Below are 21,690 nucleotides of genomic sequence, written 5' to 3' on the forward strand. Positions count from 1 at the left end.
TAAATAAATACTTGCACCCTTTATAATTTTTTATTTTTTTCTTTGCAGAGGAATTTATAAAAAATATTATTAATGAAAATGAGAATTATCTTCGCACTTGATCCTCTCAAGTATTAAGTTGAAACTCTTTTCAACGCCCAAAGACTAAAGAGTGCAATAGAACACCAATATGTTTGTTAGGTGATTGTGTACCCATAATTGGCATGCCAACATGGGCACACGTTTTTTGTGTTGGTCAGTAACTCACTTTTGTTTTTTATTCTTCTTTTAATAGAACTTTTATTTCTTTTATTGTTACTATATATCATCTTGAATTCTCTAGTAACATTTACAAGTAACAACACATCAGTAAGTTTTAATGTTCGTAAAACATTTGTTCATGGAATGTGCCTATGTTAGGACTACCCTTTTTTCATCTGTCATGTGTTATAGAACTCCTTTGGACCTGGATTTTAATGACTGGCTGTTAAGCATTTTAACTTGTGGTGATATTCTGAGTTCCCAAATAATCTGCAACACTGTCTATAAGATTGGGGAGAAATCAAAAAATGTACCAAGTTAAGGATCCTTCTCCAATTAAGGTAGCAGAGGAGGCTTTGGAGAGTGTCATGGAATTTAACAAATGGAATGATGTCAAGAAAGGTGAAGAAAGGCTCAGGACAACTTCTGACACAAGCACCTTGGGTGTCCATTTCTTACATGTGGATGCTAGCTTTTCTGAAGAAGGATTCATGACCATGGGGTGTATCATCAAAGATCACAACCAGGCCTTTTCTCTAGCTGCGTGTAGAAGAGAAAATATGCAAGTGGAGGTTGCTGTGGGAGAAGCCATGGCAGTAAGGTGGGGATTATCTCTGGCCAAAGACCTGAATTTAGAGAAGATTGTGATCAAATCGGATGCTAAGGTGGTGGTGGATTGTGTAAACGGTTTCTCCAAGCTGGTGGCCCTGGAACCTGTGATCGTGGACATTAAGGAGAGCTTAAGATTTTTTAATTTTGCTTCTTTATTGTTTCATAGTCGTAGTTGTAATTTTCAGGCCCATAACTTAGCCAGATTAGCTCATTTTGTTGGTTCCAGGACATGGGTTGATGAGTATCCATCACAGGATATTTCTGCTTTTGTAACTTCTGCTAGTTTGCTTGTTTAATGAAATCTTTTTCATTTCAAAAAAAAAAATGTTCGTTCTATCAATCTATCTCTTTAGTTTTGAATAAATGGAATCTTAAGACTTTGAATTCATGCTTCTCGCTCTTGCATCTAATTTCATATGCAATTATCAACTTAGTTTTAACGAGACTAATTTTTAAATAATTAAAAACATCAATAAATCTTCATAACAACACCCCCCACACAAAATAATATAACACAGCAATCAACTAAATTCAAAGTCACCTCAAAACAAACTCAAACAACAAAAATTAACTATTCACAAGACTGCATTATAATAAAACTTTTTCACATGATAGTAGCTTGGTTCATTGGCGTTCCCTTTTATTTCTAAAGACTCTAATAAGAGGCTTTGGGATTCAATAAAAACCACCCGGACATTAAAGAGTATACTGACAAAATAATTAAGATTATGCATAAACCAATCCTGATTAAACCAATTCAACATGCATAAACCAATCCTCTCTCTATTATTTCACTTTTTGCGGAAACAAAAGTTACATAAAGATAAAGATATATATATGAAAAAATTAATCTCACACAAAAATAAGATTAGAGAAAAGTGAAATAAAACATGAAATAGTAGCATAAAACAATATTAAAAATATTATAATAAAAAAATATATGAGAATAAAGATTAGAGAAGATGAAAAAGAAAGAGTAAAAGAGATGAGAGATTAGAGAAAAATAGGTGCATTAAAAACGTAAATGTAAGGCTAAATCATAATAGGTTTGAGTTTGAGTTGAAAATGAGTTAGATGAAATTTGAATTGTAACATAATGCGGTTCGGTTCAATTTAGATTGGTTTGTAAAATACAAACCGTAAATCAAACGAAACAATATGATTTTGTTAAAAAATGACTCAAAGATATCCGAATAAAATGTGATTTGATTTGATTAGCAATTTTCTATTAGGCCGATTCGATTTTGGACACCTATAATTTACTATGTCTAAACCAAATTGTTCACCTTACCAATTTCTAGTCAAACGAGTTCCACCACAAGACCCCATCTAATTTTCAAAAACAAATTATATGAAATATAAGTATCATCTAGTAGTACTAACAAAAAGATATTCTATATTAAAACTCTATTCATAACTTAAAATATCCATACTTAATAATTTCAACATCTTCAGATCAACTAGACTTTCCATAATAACAACTTTATTACACGTTAAAACAATAGAAAATAATAATATAATTATAAAACTTCTGCAATCTAAAGCTACATTCCATTCCTCATTTCCTCTGCACAGAAGTTGCGATCTCTTCCTCCATTTTCCGAGCCATAACCTGAAGACCAACACGGTACTTTCCCACCAAATCCTCCAACCCCAAACCCTCAATAGGATCAACGGCGAAGAACCATTCAATCACACACCCACCGTCACCATCACCGTCAGCATCACCGATGATCCTCATCGTTGACTCATACGACTCAAACCCAATATTACAATCAACGATCTCATACGTAAGACACCGCTCAACATCATCAACGGCCACCAATCTCTCCTTCGACCAGCTCACTTCCTGAGAGCCGTCCGATGGGAGGGAGAATCCCGCACAGTAACGGATGCATCCGGGCTCGCCGTTGGATCCGTGGATGCCGTAACACGTGGCGAGGTTAGGGAAACGTTTGTGGAGGTTGAAAAAGTCTTTGATGAGTGGCCATGCTTGGTGTTCGGTGGTGTTTTTGAGTTTGGTAGAAACTTTGCCTTTCCATCTTTGAACCAACTCTTGCTCCATTTCTGCGCGTGCAAAACAATTAGATTCATTCTCATCGACCACCCTTAGTCTAGTTGATCTGAAAATGTTTAAATGATTATAAAATATAAGTGCTATGCTACGTAACAGCTATCAAAAACCGATATTATTAAAATGGATATCATTATCAAATCATAATATTTACATTTGATATATCATTCTTGATTTCAATTCTTTTGTTGTTTGGTATGGTATTTCTATATTATTTTTGCATCAAATTTAAATTTACTTATTTCGATAAATTTATATAATTTAAATTTGTGTATATTATTATTATTATTACATATTATTATATTATTAATAATAAAGATCATTCAATATTATGTTTTTATTATTAGTAGTATTTTTATAATAGTAATTATTATTATTATTATTATTATTATTATTATTATTATGTATTAATATAGTGTTAATTTAATATTTAATAAAATAAAGGTGGCAGAAATCAGGGCCGCCCAAGGGCCAAGCTACTCAAGATAGAGCTTTAGGCCTCAAAAGTTTGGACTTTTGAAAGGTCTCAAATTTTTTTCATTTAGTTATAAAAATATATAATCACACTTGAGTTACATATATTACTGTAGTTTATAGTTGATAAAATACAGGCCTCATTTCTTTTTGGTCTTGAATTCAACTCTTAGCAACCACAAAAATAATATTTTAAAATACATTTTAAAGACCTCACTTTAAAATTTGCTTTAAGCCTCTAAATAAGTTAGGCCTTTAAAATTTGCTTTAGGCCTCTATTTTAGCAAACTTTAACTACAAAAAAGTTAAATGCACCGTAACGTGCATGTTGCTAAAATAGTTGCTAAAATAGACCTTTATAAAAATAAGTGGGTGTATTGAGTTTGTTATAGTACACCCACTTATTTTTATGAAGGTGTGTTTTAATAAGTTTTAACAAAAAAAAATACTTGAATACACCATAAGGTGTTTATTGCTAAAATAGACCTTCATAAAAACAAGTGGGTCTATTGTAGCAAACCCCAAAATATATATATATATATATATATATATATATATATATATATATATATATATATATATATATATATATATATATATATATATATATATATATATATATATATATATATCAAATGAGAGCATTTTATAATGAGAGATGGGAGGAAGAAATATCAATCATTGGATTTCTATAATATTTCTTCCTCTCATCTCTCATTATAAAATGCTCTCACCTGATATGCTCCCTATATATATATATATATATATATATATATATATAATTAGGGGACGTATCAAATGAGAACTTTGGCTATAATGAGAATGAGAACTTTTAATAATAACCGTATGATTTAAAATCAATGCTCAGATTTGCTTTAATGTGATTTGTATTTAAATCAGAATCTATCTATTAATTACTGTCTCTTAAAATTTAAGTAAAATCTAAGCCATTGATTTTAAATCGTACGGTTATTATTAAAAGTTCTCAGTTCTCATTATAGCCAAAGTTCTCATTTGATACGTCCCCAATATAATTATATAGTGTTAATAATAATATCGTTATTGTCCATTTTTAAACATTACAATTTTAAATCAATTAATTGGAATAATAAAAGACAAATTTGACGATTTTGAGAAGTTAAAACAATTGGAACAATAATCCAATTTACTGAATTGAAAATAAAGGACAATAAATTGCAACAGCATGTTTGCAAGGCAATCACAATCATTATTAAAATATAAATATTACTTATATTAGAAATTAATATAATTTATCATAATAATAGTATTATCGTTACATATGAAATTTAAATAATGCATAACAAAATAACATATTTAAATATTGTTAGAATCATTTGTAACATAATTGAAGATCTCCAATATATTATTGTTAGAGACAGATACTTATATGATTTTCACATGATTCTCATGTATTAAGAATGTAAAAGTAGTAACAAAATAATTCTTCTTTCTTCTTTACATCCGCAAAAAATAGTAGAGAAAACTACATCACAAAATCCTATAAAAAAATTATTACAAAACTGTATAGTTAAAATATTTAGATAATTGATATAATAGAATAAATTAAATCATAAGTCTGCCATATAAATTGAAGAATAGTTAACACATAGTCAAAAATAAGAAAATGAAATAAAAATATCGATATGAAATTAAAAAAAAAAAAAAAAAAAGTACCTTGTCTTTGTTTGGGTAGAAGAGGATGAAGATATACATACAACAATAAAAAATAGTGGAAATATATATAATTACTACAATAGAATAAGTTGAGGTACTTGTCATATAAATTAAATAATAGTTAAAACATATGAAAAGAAAGGAAAATATCAATACAAAATAGAAAATGAAGTACTGTCTCAACTTTATTTGAAGGGAATGATGAAGACTTACAAGGCTACAACAAAATATATAGTACAGATATGTAAAACTCATCTTCCAGCTATGTATTTATATACATAAGAATGATTATTAAAAAGACAATAACTCTTATTTTGTAACTCATATGTTACCAAAAAAAAAGTTGTAACTCACCTTTTTACCAATTAAAATCTATTATTAATTAATACTAATTAAATATTTGTATTCTAATTAAACATATTTACTTTTATTTTTATTATAATAATCATAATATTGCAAATGACAAATATTTATAGAATATATTTTAGGCAAGTAAAAAAAAAATCCAGAATTATGGAATTTGTTTTTTTTTCATGTAGAAGTTTATATCTATAAAATGAATAATAATAATCAATAAAAATATTGATTAATTATTTTTAATAAAATCTTGCCCTAATAAAAAAAAAATTCTCGTATTAGTCCTAGTTGGTTAAGTAATTATTTTTAATAAAATATAAGTAAACAAACTAAGTTTTTAGAGCTAATAATATAAATTTTACATATTAAAGTATTGACTTCAAATGTTTTAATATCAAATATTATTTTTTTTGGTACTGAGACAGTTTATTAAAAATTATTTATTTATTATAATAAAATTAGGATATTAGATTGGATAAATGTAATGATTTAGTGTGAAGAACAATAAAGTGATAAAAATTCAAAATTTTAATAGGTTTATAATATGATGTCACATTAGATTAAGGTTTCTAATAAGATGTCACGTTGGATTTCGGGTCAGGTTGTGTCCAAGGTTGTCATCATGACAACCTTGGATTTATATTAAGTAGATGACCAATACTAAGCACACAAATGAGCTAATTAATGGAAGAAAGTAAAAGTTAGCTTTTTACATAAGAATTGATTCTAATAAAATCAATTGTGGATCTACATGGTTACAAAACGAGGAGGTTAAGAATCCATGGTACAATTTTAGGTGAGGATTTTAAAAGCCTAGACTTCTTTTCTTATTATTATGGCGTGTTTCATATCTCTGAAAAATTAAAAAAAGTTGTGTTTTTGAAGATGTATTTCCGAACGAATTTTAAATGATCATTCTTTATAAATCAAGCAGTCGTCTCATTTTTGCCGAAAATTGGTCCGGAGAAGCATCTTCGGACGCATCTTAAATCACCACATTTTTCGTAAATCAAGCAGCCACCTCACTTTTGCCAGAATTTGGTTCGGAGATGCATCTACAAAAATTTATGGGGAGAATTCATAAATGCATCCCCGAAAATGCCTATTTCAGATATGCATCTCCGAAAACTTATATGTATCTTAGGCAGAAATATTTTTCTTAGTTTGTATTTTTTTGAATCCAGAGTCATTTTATTCCGGCTACTAGCATCATAATTTGATTCAAACATTAATAAACGCGAACATCATAGAACAAGGTAATGCATTAATTAAAAAAATCTCTTAATATTACAAACATTGTTCTCAAAGTATGGAAAATAATACTAAAGCATTCCAAAATACAAAACTAAAAACATAACATACTGTGTATGCATAATCCTAACTCCCTGACTCCTCCTCTGCCACCAATAACCCAAGGCATTCCCTAACTCGGTAAGAATGACATGTGCGAGAGCAACCACATCACCATCACCTCTCTCAAACTATCCAAACTTTATGCCCTAACACGTAATCCACATAATATTTTATTAGATCGACAACACATCAATGGCATAATCATTGTAACATCCCATTTAAATATTTAGTCTTTTGTGTTGAAATACTTATAATTTAGATTTGTGGTAGTTGAATTAAGGGTATTAGTGGAAGGGTATGTCTAAATTAATGGTTAGTTAATTATTGGAATTATAGTAAGAATAATATAATGGGATATTGGAAAAATATATGATCCCCTTACCATTAGAGCGAGTTTTGGTTTTCTCCCCTGAAGTATTTTTTTGTGATTCCCCCTTATAAAATAAAGATTTTGTTTGCAGTAGCCCATTTTCCTTGTTTGGCTGACTGGGCGATTGGAATATAACTAGGTGGCATGGCTTGAGTTGCTAACATGGATTAATGTTGATTTTCCCTTAAAAAACCAACCAAATTTCTTTGCAACATCCGGGATTTCAACCCAAGAACACACAAATAGGAACCAAACGCCCAACCACTGGGCCAACTCCTTTTATTTGTAATAATTTTGCTCCATAAAGTATAATAAGAACAAAAATTAGAAATAGAACAAATCCTTAATCTTCCTTCGATCTTCTTCTCCAAATTGAAACACGTTTCTCTAATCCTCCATTGTGACACTAAAATCCTCCATCTCTGAAATCAATTCAGCTGTAATTACACTACGACTACAAAATCAATTCCGCCGTAATTTAAAACGAAAACCCCCAATTTGAAAATCCTAAACCTCAGTATATTATATTGTTATGAAATGAATGTTAATCTGGATTTTAAGATTCATGAACAAGATCAGTTTATTATATTGAAGGATAATCAATCATTTCCCACTAGAACGATAAAATTTATGTGTGATCTTGTAGTAGAGCTAATGTCACCACCGGGAATCGCTACAATGAAAATTTAAAAACCCCATTTTTTGAGATAAAAATTGAATCTTTTTCTTGTAGGTGTGAGGGATTCGAATTGATATGGGGTTTGAGAAAATTGTGAAAAGATTGTTGAAAAGCTGAAAAAAAATTGTTATAATTTACCACTTATAATCTAATGGAAGAAAAACTACAGAAAATTGTTCTCTTCTTGTTGTTGTTACGGTACAAAAGCAATTATGAAAGAGATGAAGCAGATTTGACTGGTCCTTCAAATAAGAGAACTGCTACTGCTTGGTGTTTGCTTGGTCTGACTGTTGTGAAGGAGATGAAGCAGATTCCGTTTTGGATTCTTGGTGTTTGCTTGATCATAGCTATTCCAGAAGAAAACTTGTGAGAGAGGTGAAGCATTAACAAAAAAGAGTAGTTAGTGTGGTGGTTGGGTGCTTGGCATTTCATTCCAAGTTTTTGGGTTCGATTCCTCCTAGAATTAAATTTTTAAGATATATTTCTTATGTTTTCATATGAAGCTAATACTGTAATACACAGTCAGCAAAATTAATGTCACGTAGGAAGATTTCAAACGCCCGGTCAGCTAAACAAGGGATAGGGGCTGCAGAAAACAAAATCTTTATTTTATAAAGGGGGAATAAAAAAATACTTCAGGGGGAAAACCAAAACTTGTCCTAATGGCAGGGGGTCGTATATTTAACCCTATAAATTATTATTATTATTATTGACAATTTTATTATTATTGACAATTTTATTATTATTCATATTATTATTTTAATTATTAATATTCTTGGGATAATTAATTAAAAGTTGGAATAATAAGGAATTAGGGAATATAGGGGGTAAGAGAGAGTTAGAGAAAACACTTTTCATGTAAAAAGAGAAAAGAGAGAGCTAGGACAAACAAAGGGAATCAACAAATTTCACCATTGTCAAAGATAATCAAAGCTTGGAATTTAGTTAGGGGAATGGGTTCATCTAATGGTGATTAAACATGAGAGGGTAGTGAGGGTTCCTTTCCCTCTTGGGTTTATGTGTATTTTCTATGTTTGCCTTGAATTTGAATATGTTTGTGCATAGGTTGTAATTGAAATTCGTAATTGAGTTTATGTGTACGATTATGGTGATGATAAACTCATGAATATGTTGGATTGTTGCTGCAAAAAATTTGTTTTGACGAGTTCTTAGTGAACAATGCATGGGTGATGAAATATGAGATTCTGGGCATGGTAATTGATGTAAAAATCGTTGTTTATTGATAGATAGATGATGTAGAATGATTATAGGTTGATAGAAATTATGATGGAGACTGTTTGGATCGATTTGGGAGCTTAGAAGTGCTCCAATGGTGGAAAAATTGCATTGATGCAAAACTAATACATATATAGAAAATTCTGGTACACACTGCCCATACGCTTATGAGGGAGGCCATAAGCGTATGAGGGGACATCCCTGGGGATGTACGCGTATCATACGTGCCTTGTCCCCATGGCATGAAAAACACTTCTGGTGATAGGCGTATGGTACGCGTACGAGGGTTGCCTGATACGTATATAGGAGGGGTCATACATGTATGCTATTTTGTAAGAAGATTGAAGGGAAATCCTTCCCTGGAAATGCGCATATGATACACGTATGGGGTATGGGAAGCCAAGGTCATACACGTATGGGTAGTACTATACGCGTATGAGCCTACTTGTGCAGTAATGTCATATTTTTCCGATTTCCTTCCCGATTTCGCATGCAACATAAACTCCAATGACACTAGAGGATAAAAATAACTTAAATGATTAGAGAGTGATTTAGATCTGTGTCGAATAAGTAAAATAGGTGGGGTTTAAAGTCATGACTATTTACTCTATAACCACACCAATGGTCCTCCAGGGTCATGTGGAAAATTAAAACTATGCAAGAGTTGCCAATTTAGGATCATCTAAAGTATTCCATGACTTGGTTGATTATCACTAGGAACTCTCCGAGTCTATGTTTAGAACATACTTAGCTCTACGACGCTAATGGTTCGGGTTCCCATTGGGGATCTCCGACTTCTCCAGTTCTAAAACTCATCAAGTTCTACGATGACCGGGGGTTCAGATACATTAAGAGAGCTCTGATTATAATATTACTCCCGGTCGAATTGAGTAACCTATCTGTTATGTGACACCCGGTATTTAATTAATTATTTAATTAAATATTTTAAAACTATTTAGAATTTAATTGTTGAATTTACGGAGTGTTGAGAATTGTTGACATGGGTTGTTATGATTAATTAGTCGATTAATTAATTGATTAAGTTGTAGAAATAGTATTGAAGAAATACTTGATTTATTATATGGACTTAATTAAGTGATGGTGGTAGTAAAAGGTGGGGCGAGAATGTTAGGCAATAGGTTTAATGAAATTAGGTTAAGATAGGGATTAGGTTAGTTATAAGGGAAAAAGTCTTTGGGAATTGGTCATGGGAAGTTGCAGAGAAGAGAGAAAATAGGATAGAAACTCATTCTCGTTTTTTTTTTGCAGAAGTCTCACTAAATCGAAGATCCCCGATTCGTTAACCGTTGGATCGTGGCCAAATTTTAAGGGTAGGTTCGCAACACCTATATCTAACCTTTGACCGTTCGGATCTTCAAAATAAGGTCTGAGTTGCGAGGTATCATCATAGCACTGTAGTTGCATATTTGGGAAAATTTTCAGCTTTTGATTCTGATTAAAAGAGACAAAGGTTAGAAGCTAAGGCTAGAAGGCTTCGATCGGTAGAACTATAGAGTAATCTCCAATCTAAGGTAAAGGTGGGGTTTTGGCTCTATAATGGGATTTATGATGAATTGTACGTGGGATTGGGTTTGTATAATCACCTCTGTTTGTGGTTGTGTAAAATTGTTGTGGTGTGTGATTGTTTCTGAAATTGCTGAAATTATTCTATTGTCAATGAATCTATTGTTGAAAATTGTTCTATGTTGATGTTGGTATAGTTGTTATGTTGTTATAATAATACGTTGTTGATATTGTGATGTTGGTGATATGATTAAGATTATAGTATCGTTATGATAATGTTGTTGATACGATGATGATGATGTTGTAGGCCTATGGCCAGTGTTGTAGTGACGATATAGGCTTATGCATTTTGTGATGATGACTACCTCTAATAATTGGTAATAACAGTGATATAGGCGTATGCCTCGTGATGAGATTTTTGTTGTGTTGTATGTGATTGTTGCATTCATTGAGTCGTATTCATTCCATAATAAATGCTTGGAAATTAGGGCAAACACGACAGCCTAAAAATTATGGCAAATACGACGACCTGAAAATTATGGCAAACACGACGGCCTGAAAATGGCAAATGTTTAAGTTGGCCTAAAAATGGCAAATGTTTAAGTTGGCCTGAAAATGGAAAAAGTGACGATGGCCTGAATGGCAAATGTTTAAGTTGGGAGTTATACTCCAAATGGTACCAAATGCATATGCATTATTATGAGTCGCATTTCGAGTTGATTAATTGTTGTTGATGATGTTCTTGTGATGATGGATAAATGTTGTATTAAGTTGATGATTTGTTGTAATACATTGTTGATGACTTAGTGTGAAATTATGCTAACGATTTGTTATGACAGGTATTGTTGGAAAGATATGTAATGGTTCTTATAACTATTATTATAATTGTTGTTGCTAATTGCTATTATAGCTATTGTTATAATTGTCGTTGCTATTTGTTATTATATTTGTTGTTATAATTGTTGTTTGAAAGTTGTGAAGTGGTAAATTATACGATATGATTTCTATTATATTATTTATCATGCATTGTATTATATTGTTAGATATCTCACCCCTTCTGCTGATGTTTCCCCCACCATGGAAAATGGGCAGGTACCCAAGTATAACTGTGGAATTTTGAAGTTAATTTATGAAGTCTTCATGTTGCTCTATGATAAGTCAAGAGGGTCTTGCTCTGATACGTAACACTCGGGGGATGGACGATTGTTGTTATGTTTAAATGTTGTTATTGCCTTAAGTTGAATTATGCATTATCATGTTGATTTTGAAGTTGTTTAGTCGAATAAATATGTTAAGTGAATTGAAGTTGAATAATATCAATAGTTTCGAAGTGTTTTCAGTGAATAAAAGATGTGATGTTGTTACCGTTGAGAAATTATGATTCCGATGTTTAGTTGATTAATTGAATTGAAATATGTTGCTATAAGTTCATCCAAGTTCTAAGTGTTATGTATATGCATAATTATGATTAATGTATGTTGCTTATGCGAAGTAAATGTGACATCCCTTGTATGATTAAATTTTCCGCACTTTGATTTTATTAATATTCGTTGGATAGAATTGGGGTGTTACAGGTTACGCTAAAACGATGTGATCGAGTTAAACAAATGCTTTCAACCGGTCAGGAAAATACGCCTTTATGACAAACTTAACATAGGTGATCGAGTTAAGCATCCACTACATATGCATTTCGGACATATAATAAGCTATTAATATACATCTGGGTCTAACCATAAATAGCCAGAAGTAGCATGGGCTAAAAATATTCACTCGGGGCTTATCAAACAATTGCCGCGGTCAGTTGAAAAAACAAATTAATAAAACAATAAAATTCGTTAAGACATATGAGATGTTATTGGTCTTGGTGATGTTAGACGCTTACTTGACGATTATCATTGTTCATAATTCAACAAATAGGCTAATCAAACTATTGGAAAATATATATTATCGGTTGGTATTAATCATACCTCCGATTTAAACTAAATCTTGATTGGATATAATTTCGACATGATTCGTTACCCATACTTACAATATAATACGGGATCCCACTAGGGCTTTCTGACCTCTCCATGTCTAGAACCTATCGGGTTCTACAATGCCATCAAGACAGGAGTCCACTGGGACTTCTCCAAATCCCCTATGATGAAAACTCTTGGGTCTTCCTACCCTATCCATGTAGAGAACTCGCCGAGTTCTACAAATGTCCACAGGTTGAAGACCTACTAGGGTTCTCCGATTTATCCATTTAAGAAATGTCTATTTCTTTGACTTCATTAAAATCTTAGTTTCATTCTACTCTATGAAAGTCACAAATTATCACAATGTGTGACCCAATGAATTTAACAAAATATTATTAAAAAAAGTTTATATGATCTCGGATAGAACTAAAAATCTATGGATCATGTCCGTATTTATATATCAAACTCGGGTTGGTATAGGTCTCAGATTCGAGATGTTACGATGCTTAAGGTCGGTTATAGAGGTTACAGTTATTATGAATGACAGTTACAAATGTTGTGGTGATTTCTCAATTTCTTAGGGACGGTTACAAGCGTTACAAAGTTGCTTAATGGTCATTGGATCAAGGATCACATTGTAAATATGGGCTCCTACTTGAGGGATAAGGAAGATAATCTTCTTGAGCAGACACGTACAATCATCGTGTAGCTCGAATCCCTTAAGCGTTGTGATCCTTCCATTCTCTCATTGACTAAAGATGAATCGATGAATAACATAAAAATGAGTGATAACCTTGGAGGTCACCAACAATGGTGGTCCTTCGGCATTCTCCTAAAATCCCCCAAAACACATAGCAGTTGCAGCCTCACCGGATTAACTTACGAGAGGTTATCCAAATATGTTCTGTCGGTACATTAACGTAACGTGATAAACTTAAAGACAAGTTAGTTAGGAAGGGTGCGTTAAATGCTTCCATATGAAAGAAAATTGTTGAGGAACTTTCGTTCTTTGATTACATGTAATAATCCTCTCTCATCATACTAGTATTTCCTATTAGTTTTTACAGTATTTTCAATAAAACTTTGATTAACATTGCACAAATTTGAATTGAACATTCCTTACGTAAGAGTTAAGACTTATGTTTATAGTAACAACAAGAGACGAAGGACACTCTTACTTAAATCTAAGAGGTGTTCTTTGTAAGGTCCTTAAAGAAAATCCAAAAACATCCTTAATCAACACACGAAATAAGAAAAATCTTAAGAAAAATGATAAGAGAGAATGACATATTTCCTTCAATCAAACCCTAGAAACATTTTTTTAAAATAATAATAATAATAATGTTAGTATTATTAGGTCAAAGTAGGGGTTACAGGATTGTTTATTAAGCCTTTATCGTTTAACAGTGGATAGGTCGCTACTCTATTTTCTTTTTCAATCTCAGAATTTGGGTTGAACCTAACTCATCTCTACAAAACAAGCTTGTAGGGTGAGGATTTCCCCCACTTATAAACACAACACGTGTCATATCTCTAATTAATATGTGACTAAATCCACCCCTTCAAATCCAACATAATGAAGGTGTTAAGGGCTACAATGAGGCAAGCCAAATTGCTGCAATTAAGGCGACTAGGGGAAAATAATTAAGGAAGAAATTCCAACACATTCCTCACGCTTGGGCCAAATGAGCCCGAAGCGTGGACAATGCGGGAAGCCCAACAATGGATCTAAGGCAGGCTCTGATACTATCTCATAATTTAGGTTGAGCCTAACACATCTCTACAGAATCAGGTTGTAAGGTGAGGATTGTTCCCACTTATAAACACAACACATGTCAGATTTCTAAGAAATGTAGGACTAAATCCACCCCTTCAAAACACACACACACAATGAAGGTGGTAGGGGCAACAATGAGGCAAGACAAAGTGTCGCAATTAAGGCGACTAGGAGGGGACCGCAACTAAGGCGGAAAGTCCAACAGTACTCATATTAAAAAAATCGTACATAAAACATAATATATTTATTATTATTGGAAATTTAATGATATAATTAATAACAAATTATCACATTTAATAAATTCACAATACATTATGAAGTATAAAGGTAGTAAATGGGCATACTCGCCCTATTGTGCCTTGTTTTTAAGATAAGCGGAGTAAGGAAGATTTAACCTGCCATCCAAATGACACAAATGCCCTTGCTATAATTTACGCTAAAAAAATTTACAAACCGTAAAAAAAAATCATTATGGACATGTTATAAAAACAAAATTTTCGATATCCAAATTCGAGTTCTTAGCGGAAATTGTGTGAAAATTACGAAATTTCCGGAGACGATTTACCATAATTTTTGAAAATTGTATTGTTGTGCTAAAAAACCAAAAAAAAAGCATACCAAAAATTTCTAAAATTTTTTATTAATAACAAAATATTTTGGAAATTTGAAATTTTCGGTATATTGGAAATTTTGTTTATACTTGAAATTTATGGTAGTTCTGCAGAAAAATGTTTATTTGTGTGGGCCAAAACTAACAACTTCTTCTAAGAATTTCTATATAGATTTTACAGAGTTCTTCACCGCTGATGATGTATTTTTTCTATGTACTAAATGAAAATTGTAATGGTTTTCTCGTCTATATGATATTGATAGTTTACTCTTTATATTTGTAATTGACAGATATTTAAGCCGCAATCTAAAGTTTTAGCATGGGCACAAGCTACTGGTAAATATAGAAACTGAGTTTGTCAAACTTTTCAAGTACTTTGAGACTGTTTGTGCTTATATTTCTTTATTTGTTAAATATGTGAATGAAGCATGGTTGACACCTTATAAAGTTAGGTTTGTTGTTGTTGGGACTAATAACGTCACTCATTTAGGGAACACAACAACAAACAGGTACACGGAACATGATAGTTTGATGTTATTACATAACTAATCGTAATTTAACATATATTTCTATTTATGGTTTATAGGGTGGAGTCTGCTCATTGGAGACTATAAACATGTTGACTACAAGTCGGGGAGATTTATGCCAAAGTTGTGATGCTGTGAGCACCATGTTGAAGTTGCAGCTGGGTTCAATCCGAGTGTCGTTTCAAAAAAGTATTGTCATCATTAAGATCGGTATAACACTCCATTATATGTCAACTTGCGCGATTTTATCTCAAGATAATGTATACAACTCATTGGAAAGGAACTAGAAATGGTAAAATTTGTTGGTTCAAACCAACAAAGACATGGTTGCTCCATTAGAACAACACATGGATTATCATGTGTGTGTCAGCTCGTCGGTTTTCAAATACTAGGCAATCTTATTCCTTTAGACTTAATTCATGTATTTTGGATGAAATTGCACATTGCAAAGCATGAGGTCAATCATGATGAGAGTTGTACACCGTGGGATTTAGCAACAGAGTGTGGAGAGTTTAAGACATATTTCATTACTTTGGATATTGTAGGCCAAGGGGTATTAAAGAAAAAGATTTGGGAACTAACACATTCATCCACAACTTCTAGGTGTCCACCGTTAGTGAAATACAAGCCAAAAAAAGGGAGTTAATATTAGTCAAAAAGTCAAGAGAGTTATTTGCATCGTGATCCTAGTCAGTGGGAGTAAGTCGATGGCTCGCATGGGAGTCAGACTATGAAATAATCATGCACAAAACCAACTAAAAGTCAACCGCCAAGTATGTCGATTGGTAGTCAACCATCCACCGAATCTTCAAGACATGTTTACTTGTCACAGTTTCCTGCTTTCTTACATCCATATATCTGGGACATTATTGATACTAGTGACAATGAAAATTATGGTTTTCATGCTATTGCAGCTTTACTTGGATGGGACGAAGAGTCATAGCCTTTGATACATACGCATACAAATGCCCAAGTTCATCAACACACTCAATTGTTTTTCAAGTTGTTTTATGACATAGTTTATGCAGTTAGGAATGCTTTACGAGTATACCACTTGGGAGTGCAGGATATGGATAAATGAATGACGTTTCTTGATATGGATTACCCTATTGCTTCTAGATACAATGTTGCATTTGTCTCCCTCCAAAAGACTTAACATCACATTTTTTTCTCTTGCCTTAACTCCACCGATGTATACGAGCCGACATAAAATCATTGTTGTTGATTTAGTTAACAATAATCATTGGGTTTAGATAAAGTTGAAATTTGATTGCATATTGTCTCCCGTCACTGACCGCTGGGGACAGAATTGTATTAATGATGCAAAAAGCATGAAAATTGGCATATGCGGGTCGCTTTAGTCACTAGAAAGACAAAGTTAAGAAGTCATCCATGTTTGTTTTGTATTCTTGTATGTATGACAGTTATTATATGTATATATTTAGTCCGATAGCATTTTTATTGATTAAGTAATTCGAGAAAAAGTAAGGGGGAAAAGGCTTACTGGTGCTATACTAAAAATTTCATATTTCTGAATTTTTTAGGCAAGTCTCAAAAATTTCAAATTTCCAATAATTTCTATCTTTTAACCGAAAATTTGAAATTTTTGGTGAACTCCCGCATGTTACGGTAAAAAAATGTAACTTTTTTAAAAAATTCGATATTCTTTCAAAATTTCCAATAGCGGCCTGCACTTTTTAAAATTTATAGTATTTATATGAGGGTATTAACATAAAAACACTAAAAAAATAAAATGTTGGTTCGAAATCTTGGCTCAATCCAACAAAAATGTCTTATTAACATGGGGGATCCAACCTATTTTAGCACTCCTAGTTAGCATTAGTGATTCCAAGGCAATATGGTCAAAGGCAGAAAACAACCCCAAAGGCAAAAAACAACCCCAATCCCTCATCAATACAAATAACTCAAACTCAATACATATTATGATTAAACTCCTTATGATGGAGCCTTGCATAAACATATAGTATCACCACACTAGACACCATAAATAACCCTGAACATTAACATCTGTAATTTTATCATGCAGAAAATCTAGCTAGCTCTGTATGAAGCACATAGAACCTGTCCACATGAAAGAATTGGCAGAGGTGAAAGGGGATAGAAGGGAAATTGGAAAGAAAGTGTTTAAGAATAAGGATGATAATGAGAGGAAAGGGCTTGAAAGGAGTGCCTTGAAATCACATAGAAGAGGAGATGGAATAGTATCAATGAAGAAAAACTCAAGGTCAATAGATCATAAGGTGCAATGGAGTAGATTAAGAGAAAGGAAAATAAGCTTTGCGGAGATGGTCAATAGTCGGTATCGACGAACACGGAAACCAAAAGTGAAGTATAGAGATCAAGATGAGAACATATAAAATCATAAGAGTTTCTACCTGACGATAAATCCCAACAGTTCATCTTCTCCCTGATCACTATCAAAGTACATGTTACCAGAATAAAAACAATCAAATCAAAAAAATAAAAAACCCAAATTTTATGAAAAGGATTTAATGACTCTAATTTCAATTTTAATAAAAAAATTTCACTGCCAATCTAAATCATCCCATAGCAAAAATGGACTAAAAATTAATCAGAATAAAATGAAAAACAAAATCCTAACTTTTAGCAATGCTAAATGCTAAAAGCAATGTTTCACTACCATTTTTCATTTTATCCATGACTATCAACCCATTCCCTTATGCTTCCTCATCTCCAATACTTTCCTGTGGGAATTAGAATGCACGTCACTGCGAAAAGTTGGGCTATTTGCAGGGCGGTATTCAGGCACAAGTCGGCCAGACTTATACCTAACCCCACATGCATTACAAAGTGTTTTTGGACCATTTGGACCTGCCCGCCATTGTGGAGTACTCTCGGCTCCACAGTGAGTACATTTCCTCCCAATGGCCAAGGTTTGTACTCGTTCTTTTGAAACTTTGTTACTCGGTAGTCTCCACGAGAATAGCTGGTTAGAGGTGTCAGCAAGGCCAATGCGAGGCTTACTGCGAGACTTGCTCCGTGCACGGACAGGGAACTTTATGTGATTGTAGCCACTTAGCAGGGTAATGCTGTTGCTACTGTTATTGCTGTTGCTACTGCTTGTGCTGTTCTCGAGCATCGGGGTTGTCCTTTGATACTTCAAAATATCTGGTTGAATACAGGCTAAGTCAACAAATGTTTCCACAGCCGGAAACGCATCTTTGTTGGATAACCATTCAAGCTCTTCTTCTGCACACTCCTGGAACAAGAAAATAATAACTCATAAGTATAGAAAAAGAGGTTTCACAAGTCAACTAAGGAATCGGACTGATGCAACTAGTCAATGATGCAGTGAACTTTGAATCAATAAATTAATCCACAACGAGAGAGATGTGGCTTGGACCCGGCAACATGGAAAGCTTGAAACAGTGATCACAAGTATATGAAAACATTGATGTAAAGATAGGAAATATTGTTGGCACCGAAGACACTAACTAACAATCTAGGATTTCAAATACAATGATACTAAAAGGAAAAACAAGTAAAAAACTGCGAGCACCTATAATTATTCTACTTTGGACAAGGACAATATAACATATCACAATTCTAAATTTCTAATTGACTCCAATCGAATCATAATTCACGCATGCTTTTCTCTTCCATGACCACGTTTCAATAAGTCAAAACTCGATCAAAAACTAATATACTCAATGATTTTCTCATGACCTTGCATACATTTTGGAAAGGTTGAAATAGACCATAAAACTTACAGAAAATGAATTTGGATCGGCCAGGTCCAATGTATCAAGCGACAGTGGATCACCGCATTTTGGTTTAAGTGAAGGAAAGGCTTTCTTAGTGTTGTCATCGTCATCCTCGCCTATGTCAGATGAGAAATCCAAAAGGTCATCCACAGAACCAAGGGCTTCCATCCCTGAAAACAAATAAATGTACGTTGAAGTTCAACAGTAGGTCTTATAGAGATAACAAATGGCGGTATCACTAGTGCCGTGCAAACATAAAATACAAAACAGCGAAGAGCATGCCATAAAAGTAAGCAGTGGAAGAAAATACAAATTTTCGAAGTCTAAATATACGACAACCCTCTTAAGCAATTAACATTATTTCACATATAGCGCTGACCAGTGTTGTCTATGGGGGATGGCGGTCCATGGCGGAGAGCCAAAATCCCGCCATAACAGCAGTTTTGTGGCGCAGTCATAGCGGATTATGGTGGAAAAAACCTGCAATATCGACCGATATTTTCCATTGCGGCGAGCCCAAAAACCACCACAGATATCCGCCATGGCACTGCCATTGCAGATATTCGATAACACTGGTGCAGAGTCTACAGACAACTTGCAATTGCCATTTGCACAATTCATGACCACAACTTAAAACTATTCCATGACAAAAAAGCAACAAGTTTCAGAAACACAATAAAAATTTATTATGAAAACAACAAGCTTTATCAAAAACAAAGTAAAACAACAACAAGACATATTCAGTTAAATAAAGATGATTACCGATTAAGCGAACCGATAAAAAGACAGCAATTGAACAAAATAAATAACAGGTAAAAGAAATGATTGACAATAAACAATTGAAGAATTGTAAAAATGCAAAGACACCACATTTTACAAATGAAAAAACAAATTAAAAAATTCAATAAAACATAAAAATGAGGAACAAGAAACAAAAGCAATGCAGTAACATACTAACATTAAACTAAAAAAACAAGAAAAGGGAAAAACCAACCACCCATGAAATGTTTCAACCAAAACCACCCACAGCAAATTCTCAAATTAATTATAAAAAAAACAAATTTACACCTTAATGAGTAAAACACATAGTCAAATTAGACATGGTGGAATGGTATCATTAAAAAAACAAGAAACAGTGAAAGAAAAAAAAAAACATGAGAACAGAGATTAAGGTTTAAAAAACAGAAGCTACCAGCTTTTGACGTTTGTGTACTTGTTGAGAGACAAGAGAGCGAGTGAGAAGCAATGGAGAGAGAGAAGAAACCCCAAAAGAAAACTGAGAGACTGATAGAGCGAACGAGAGATGGTGAGGCACGTGTTGGGGATTAGGGAAACTCCATTTTTTGTATTTTTATTTTTGTTTCAGTATTTATCTTAATATTCTTATTATCCTCTTTTGTCTTTTCATTTTTTTATGGAAGTTTCTAAGATTCTGATTTTATATTTTTTGACTCAGTTGTTTTTTATTTTTCTTAAAATTTAAGTTAAATGAATTTTTTTCATTTTTTATAATTTTTTAATAGACTTAATATTTTGAGATTTTGGAATTTTTTTATTTAATTTTAAAATACAATGCATTATTGTGGTCAAATATATTAAAATCGTAAATGATAATTATTATTAAAAATATTAAAATATATCTTAAGTCGTATTTTAATAACATTTTAATTTATTATAAAAAATAGGTTAAATTATCGATTCGATCCTTCTATTTAATTTATTCATTGATTCTATTTTTCTAATTGGAATTTTAAAAGTTTTAATATTTGTTTTACATATCTATACTTAAAATTTGTGTTTTTTTCATTTTTTTTTTAATGATGTGTTTGAAATGTGACATGTCATTATATATAAGAATTCTTGAGGAACTTAATATATCATAAGTGATACATTAAAAAATAAATATTTTATCAATTTTAAATGCAAAAATATGAACGAGACTATAATTATTTGTATTTAAAATAAGGTGGTTAATTTTATTGATGGTCAGAATCAAAAGATTAAAAGTGTAATTAAACCTTAAAAATATTAAAAACAAAATGAATAAATTATATAAGATCATATTTTAAATTTCTTTGTTAAATCTTTTGAGAAAAAACGATATACACTGACAGTGTAAAATAATTTTACACTGTCAACCAATCACGGTCATGTTAAATGTTAAATCACACTATTATTTTTCAAAAAGTTAATATTACACTGTCAACCAATCACGGTCATGTTAAATGATAAATCACACTATTATTTTTTAAAAAGTTATGTGATATGGCTGATTGATGAATTCAATTGAATGACAGTGTAAAGATATTTTCCACTGTCAATGCTATCTTTAACCTCAAATTTTTTTTATGACAAAATTTTTATTAAGAAATTTTTTTAAACGATAATATCTTCTTTGAACTTGGTTGCATTTTTGAATTAATTGCTTTTACTTATATGGAATTATTTTAGATATAAT

The 21,690-nt window shown here is 32.1% G+C and overlaps 3 protein-coding genes across 4 annotated transcripts; 1 reads left to right on the top strand and 2 right to left on the bottom strand.

Annotated features, from left to right (window-relative positions):
* Nucleotides 1-548: 548 nt before the first annotated feature.
* Nucleotides 549-1,148, top strand: LOC131633451 (uncharacterized). The gene has a single exon (XM_058904166.1). It carries the CDS (start codon nucleotides 549-551, stop codon nucleotides 1,146-1,148), a length of 600 nt encoding a protein of 199 aa, XP_058760149.1.
* Nucleotides 1,149-2,186: 1,038 nt separating this feature from the next.
* Nucleotides 2,187-3,028, bottom strand: LOC131633441 (lachrymatory-factor synthase-like). Its single transcript, XM_058904156.1, has one exon. It carries the CDS (start codon nucleotides 2,915-2,917, stop codon nucleotides 2,411-2,413), a length of 507 nt encoding a protein of 168 aa, XP_058760139.1. The 5' UTR covers nucleotides 2,918-3,028; the 3' UTR covers nucleotides 2,187-2,410.
* Nucleotides 3,029-18,009: 14,981 nt separating this feature from the next.
* Nucleotides 18,010-20,584, bottom strand: LOC131633429 (GATA transcription factor 1-like). Of its 2 annotated transcripts, none has more exons than XM_058904142.1 (3): nucleotides 20,425-20,584; nucleotides 19,239-19,402; nucleotides 18,010-18,727 (listed from the first exon to the last, which is right to left on the bottom strand). In XM_058904142.1, the coding sequence occupies exons 2-3, from the start codon at nucleotides 19,398-19,400 to the stop codon at nucleotides 18,173-18,175; spliced, it is 717 nt and encodes a 238-aa protein (XP_058760125.1). In that variant the 5' UTR covers nucleotides 19,401-19,402; nucleotides 20,425-20,584; the 3' UTR covers nucleotides 18,010-18,172. The 2 variants fall into 2 exon arrangements, with proteins under 2 accessions (XP_058760125.1, XP_058760126.1); XM_058904143.1 differs by lacking the exon at nucleotides 20,425-20,584 and adding an exon at nucleotides 19,713-20,011.
* Nucleotides 20,585-21,690: the final 1,106 nt, after the last annotated feature.

This window comes from Vicia villosa, unplaced genomic scaffold, assembly GCF_029867415.1.
Source record: "Vicia villosa cultivar HV-30 ecotype Madison, WI unplaced genomic scaffold, Vvil1.0 ctg.001125F_1_1, whole genome shotgun sequence".
NCBI lineage: Eukaryota > Viridiplantae > Streptophyta > Magnoliopsida > Fabales > Fabaceae > Vicia > Vicia villosa.

Bases quoted from the DNA above. Each gene is read 5' to 3' on its own strand.
- LOC131633429 (XM_058904142.1), bottom strand. From the start codon at position 19,400: ATGGAAGCCCTTGGTTCTGTGGATGACCTTTTGGATTTCTCATCTGAC. The intron at 18,728-19,238 runs GTAAGTTTTATG...TTCTTGTTCCAG, and splicing joins CCGATCCAAATTCATTTTCT to GAGTGTGCAGAAGAAGAGCT.
- LOC131633441 (XM_058904156.1), bottom strand. From the start codon at position 2,917: ATGGAGCAAGAGTTGGTTCAAAGATGGAAAGGCAAAGTTTCTACCAAA.
- LOC131633451 (XM_058904166.1), top strand. From the start codon at position 549: ATGTACCAAGTTAAGGATCCTTCTCCAATTAAGGTAGCAGAGGAGGCT.